At 44.7% G+C, this 5,743-nt stretch overlaps 1 protein-coding gene across 3 annotated transcripts in view; it reads left to right on the top strand.

Annotated features, from left to right (window-relative positions):
* The window catches only part of MYZAP (myocardial zonula adherens protein), a 124,914-nt gene that overhangs the window by 21,607 nt on the left and 97,564 nt on the right, over positions 1-5,743 (top strand). For all 3 annotated transcript variants that reach the window (XM_010836808.1, XM_010836807.1, XM_010836809.1), the window contains one exon: positions 5,236-5,322. In XM_010836808.1, the coding sequence (XP_010835110.1) occupies positions 5,236-5,322 (87 nt within the window). The remainder of the gene's footprint in view (positions 1-5,235; positions 5,323-5,743) is intronic.

Below are 5,743 nucleotides of genomic sequence, written 5' to 3' on the forward strand. Positions count from 1 at the left end.
AACTCCTAGAGGAAAACATAGGCAAAACACTCTGTGACATAAATCACAGCAAGATCCTCTATGACCCATCTCCCAGAGTAATGGAAATAAAAGTAAAAATTAAAAAAAAAAAAAAATTCAGAGCACCTTTTAGACCTGTGGGATGTTCTCTTTGCTGCTCTTGAAACAGTCCTGTGGGTCTAGGAAGGATTGAGGACCTCCCCCGCCTCCGCCCCGTCTGATATGTGCTGTGCTGTGCAAAGTTGCCTGAATCATGTCCAACACTTCGTGACACTATGGACTATAGCCCGACAGGCTACTCTGTCCATGGGATTTTCCAGACAAGAGTACTGGAGTGGGTTGCCATTTCCTCTTCCAAGGGATCTTCCCGACATGGAACCCATGTCTCCTGAGTTGGCAGACCTTTCTCTGTCTCTGATATAGTCCCTCTCAATCTTTATTATTGCTGTAACTGACTGTTAGTTGCTTGTGTCTGACTCTTTGTGACCCCATGAGCTGTAGCCTGCCAGGCTCCTCTGTCCATGGGATATCCCAGGAAAGAATACTGGAGTGGGTTGCCCTCTCTCACTACTAAGATATTTTAAAAATATTTATCTGTATTTATTTATTTGACTGCACGCCCTGGGTCTTTGTTGCAGCATGTGGCATCTTAGATCCTCATTGTGGCCTGCAGGCTGTCTTAGTTATAGGCTGTGGGACCTAGTTCTGTGACCAGGGATTGAACCTGGGCCCCTTGCATTGGGAACATGGGGTCTTAGCTACTGGACCACCAGGGAAGTCCCTACTATGTTTTTTATTTTAAAAACTTGCACATACGTGGAACAGGTGCAGACATTGCAGAAATCCCCCTTTCCAAAAGATCACCACCACCACCAGCAGCAGGTAGTCATGTTTCTGTAAAGACATTTTTCCCCACAAATATATATACTAATTATCAGAGTGTATTTTAAAAACAGAACAGGTTATTTTTTCCCAGCACTTGTCTTTTTTCACATGACAGTACATTTGAGCATCTTACTAAGAAGGGTCTGACCCTGTTCCAAGCTGGATTTAAATTGCATCTGTGCCGTCAGTCCATTGTGGATCAGCACTGATTACAGAGTGTAAGCACCACGTGCAGTCCATGCCCTCATGTTTCCATAAAGGCACTCCTAATGACAAGAGCAAACACGCCGCACAGGGGTGTGGGTGGAGCCACGAGCGCCTGGCGCACCTGCCAGCTAGCTTTGAAGTCAGATGTTTATTTTACATTCTTGTTTTATTTGAATTCATTATCTATCATCAGGTTAAACTGATAGTTTAGAGAAATGCATTCTCTTTAGCCTGTGAATTAGTGTTCCGTAGTGTAAATATGGCCTGAGGAGAGATGCAGAAAGTGTGTTGAGGAAAATCAGCATTTTGGGTGGACAGATAAAGAACTGTCTCCATCAGGGGGAGGGGGCTTCTCAGTTTTGACTGATTGGAGTCATGGAGTCCCTTCTGGACCTTGTCTTTTCTTCCAGTTTTCAGTTTATTCCAAAAATGATTGACATTAGGGATTACCCCTCTAGGGCAATCAGCCTATAAAGCTATTAGTTGCTATACTAATACCCTCTAGATCCATTGGCCAAATTGTTTTTATTATGGAAAGCAGAGCTAGAAAGCCAAGTCAGCCTATTTCATTTTGGAGCTTGTAGGCTGATGACATTATTTAGATTAAAATAAAAATATCTAACAGTGATAGAAGCTTACTATATGCCAGAATCTTCCTTTACCTCTATTTTACCCTTGAGATTCAGAGAGATCAAATAGCTTGCTCATAGTCAGCACAGCCTAGTAGGTGTTGGAAACTGTGAATATGTGTGTACACCTGTGCAGGTATGTATCTCTGTGTGCACATGTGTGTGTGTGGTATAGGGTATGGTACAAGAGAAAAGTACTTCCTTTTCTCTGCAAAACTATGCTGTGGATCAGATCTGGCCTACCAGAGATGATTATTGAGCATCACAGACTTGGATTACCTGCCTGGTGTGAGTTACATTTTGATGTTCATGCAAATGCCCGCTTGTTTCAACCAGCCCATATGGCCTGAAGTCAAAGGGTTACCTCTTTCTGGAGACCCTCAGATTCCCGTCAGTGTTGTTTGTCAGCTGAGGGAGCTGTGTGCCGGATTGGCTTGATTTCTCTATGACCAGCATGACTGGCGATGAGCTTTAAGGTTTCGTGCAAAGTTGGCCATGTAAGAGGGAGTTATATCGCTGCGGGTCAGGTCACGTCTCTCCCTGGGGTCACTGGAGCCAGAGCTTGCCCAGAGAAGAGTGAGATGGAGAAGGATCTCGAAATCAAATCTTGTGGCTGAAAGGACTGGATTGTTTAGTGCAGAAGAAAGGACATTCAGGCTGATGAAGAGCAAAGGGAATTCTGCTACAGTCCCTGAGGGTACCCCGGGTCTGTCAGGTAGGGGGTCTGAGGAAGCGCTGTTTAAGTCCATTATCAGGAAGTTAGAGGTGTCAGGTAGCAAAATGGGGTACCTCAGAGGAAGGCAGTGGTGAGAGTGGAAGTGCTAATGTGTGTTCCAAATGGGCTGTCACCTTTACGGGGAAATGTTAGCCTCAGGCTGGGTGTCCACCTGCCAGGTATATTGTTGAGTGAGGAGGTTCCTTCAGAGACTGGCAGGTTGGATGTCAAAGGTCTTTTACAATCGTATCCAACCATGGGCTTCTTGGATGCAGGGTGCTTTCTTCAGAGGCTGCCCTGTGGACCAGTGCATAACTGTGACTGCAGACCAGGTTGAGGGGTATGTATTAGTTTAGTGGGGTTGCTGTAAAAAAAAAAGTACCACAAGTCAAGTGACTTAAACAACAGCAATATATTGTCTCCTGATTCTGGAGATTGGAAGTCCAAAGTCAAGGTGTCGACAGGATTGGTTCCTTCTGAGAGCAGTGAGGGCAGAATCTGTTTCAGGCCCATCTCCTTTGTTTGCTTACATGGTGCGCTCCCTGTGTGCATGTGTGTCTCCCAATTTTCCCTTTATAGAAGGACACCAGTCATTTGGGATTAGGACCTACCCTAATGACCTCATTGTACAAGCTGTGGAAAATTCTTAAAGAGATGAGAGTACTAGACCACCATGCCTTTCTCCTGAGAAACTTGTATGCAGATCAAGAAGCAACAGTTAGAACTGTACATGGAACAACGGGCTGGTTTCAAATTGGGAAAGGAGTAAGTCAAGGCTGTATATTGTCACCCTGCTTGTTTGACTTACATCATGTGAAAGTACATGTATCAGAGTACATCATGAGAAAAGCCGGGCTGGATGAATCACAAGCTGGAATCAAGATTGTAGGGTGAAATATCAACAACATACCACCCTAATGGCAAAAAGTGAAGAGGATCTAGAGAGTCTTTTGATGAATGTGAAAGAGGAAAGTGAAAGAGCTGGCTTAAAACTCAGCATTCAAAACACTAAGATCATGGCATCTTGTCCCATCACTTTATGGCAATTAGAAGGGGAAAAAGTGGAAACAGTGACAGATTTTCATTTCTTGGGCTTCAGAATCACTGTGGACGGTGATTGCAACCAGGAAATTAAGATGATTGCTCCTGGGAAGAAAAGCTATGAAAAACCTAGACAGTGTATTTAAAAGTAGAGACATTATTTTGCCAACAAAGGTCCAAAGGTCCATATAGTCAAAGCTCCATTTTTTTATTACCGTGTACAGATGTGAGAGTTGGCCATAAAGAAGGCTGAGCACTGAAGAATTGATGATTTTGAACTGTGGTGTTGGAGAAGACTCTTGAGAGTCCCTTAGACTGCAAGGAGATTTGACCAGTCAATCCTAAAGGAAATCAATCCTGAGTATTCACTGGAAGGACTGATGCTGAAGCTGAAGCTCCAGTACTTTGGCCACTTGATGCAAAGAGCTAACTCATTGGAAAAGACCCTGATGCTGGGAAAGATTCAAGGCAAAAGGAGAAGAAGATGGCAGAGAATGAGATAGTTTAATGGCATCACCAACTCAATGGACATGAATTAGAGCAAATTCCAAGAGATGATGGAGGAGAGTGGGGCCTGGTATGGTGCAGTCCATGGGGTTGCAAAGAGTCAACATGACTTAGTGGCTGAACGACAAGCACCGCTATAAATACCCTATTTTCAAATAAAGTCACATTCTGAGGTACTAGGAGTTAGGACTCCTGTGTATACATTTTAGGGGGACAGAATTCCACCCATAACAGGGACAGGCTGTGCTCTCATGAGTGTGTGCGGCTGTGGGCTGGGCACTCTGGGTGCTGCTTTGACTCTCTGTTTTTTTCCTTTGATGTTATTTTTTTAATGACAGGATAAAAAACAACACATTTTCCACTTCTCTCCAGAATATATTACAGTAGGATCAGGCTGTGATAATAGGGTGAAATAAACATCATGTGGCATTAAATACGTTGTCATTGTTGTGTGACCATCACCACCATCTGTCTTTCACATTTTCAAACTGAAGTTCCGTATTATTAAAGAATAACTCAGTCCTTGGCAACCAGCATTCTTCTCTCTGTCTCTATGAATTTGACCACCCTGGGGACCCTGTGTAAGTGGAACCATACAGGTTTGTCTTTTCATGACTGTCTTATTTCACTTAGCATCATGTCCTCAAGGTTGCTCCATGTCATAGCATGTGTCTGAAGTTTTGTTCCTTTATACGGCTGTGTAAATATTCTGTTCTATGTATATACACATTTTATCTACTACTCATCCATCAATGGACATTTGGGATGTTTCCACCTTTCTCCTATTGTGAATAATGCTATTGTGGACATGGATATATAGACTTTAAAATTTTTTTTGTGATTAAACATGTACATGTCTGTTATAAGAAAATCCAACATAGAGTCAAGTAGAAAGCACCTTCCCACCCCTCCACCACTGTGTATAGCTTGGCCTCTACCCCTCTGGCTGTATTTTGAAATCAGATCATCCTGTACTGTAATGGAACATGAGCCATTTTAAAAAATGTTTGAATTCTATGAAACTATTCAGTAGTTTGCTAAAGAAGGAAAGCATAAAACATAAACAGGAAGGTGGGGAGTGCCTGTGATGGGCCCGGCGGAAGCTGGTCTTTCCCCAGTGTCCCCTTTGTGGTTTGTGCCATCATTCCCGTTGCTAAGGAGGCGACGGAGGCTCTGAGAAACCCCGGGTGATCTGGCTCCTTCTGCCCCAAATGCAGGTTTATAACTGCCCTCTCCTGTCTTCTCTCCCAGGCAAATGTCTGCAGACTACGGCTGACTGTACCTCCAGAGAACCCAGTGCCTGAGCCGAGTGAAAAGAAGGTTGAAAGAAGAGAGCAGGTAAGCCATCTCTGAGGCGAAGTCTTGACCAGTGTCCACCTTTTTGTTGCTGTTTTATGCTGTGCGGCATGTGGGATCTCAGTTGCTCGACCAGAGTTTGAACCCTTGCCCCCTGCAGTGAAGCACAGAGTCTTATCCACTGGGCTGCCAGGGAAGTCCCTCGCCTCTTTGTGCCCTTTTATTTGAACCCCCTTCCCCTGACGTCCTCCATCCAGGCTGTTCACAGAGCTTGCGTGTCAGCAGCTGTATGATGAAAGGCCCCCCACCCGCCATCTTCCCAGAAGTCAGGCTGCTCTGCCTGGCCGGCTGGGTGGCCTCAGGACCCTGCTGTCGCTTCTGGGTGAACACCGGCTGTGTGTTGCCTTGCAATTCTAGGGGCGCTGGCTTTGGTGACAGGTGTGGTGGCAGGGGACGGGTTTTT

This window comes from Bison bison, unplaced genomic scaffold (genome assembly GCF_000754665.1).
Source record: "Bison bison bison isolate TAMUID 2011002044 unplaced genomic scaffold, Bison_UMD1.0 scf7180017864066, whole genome shotgun sequence".
Lineage (NCBI taxonomy): Eukaryota > Metazoa > Chordata > Mammalia > Artiodactyla > Bovidae > Bison > Bison bison.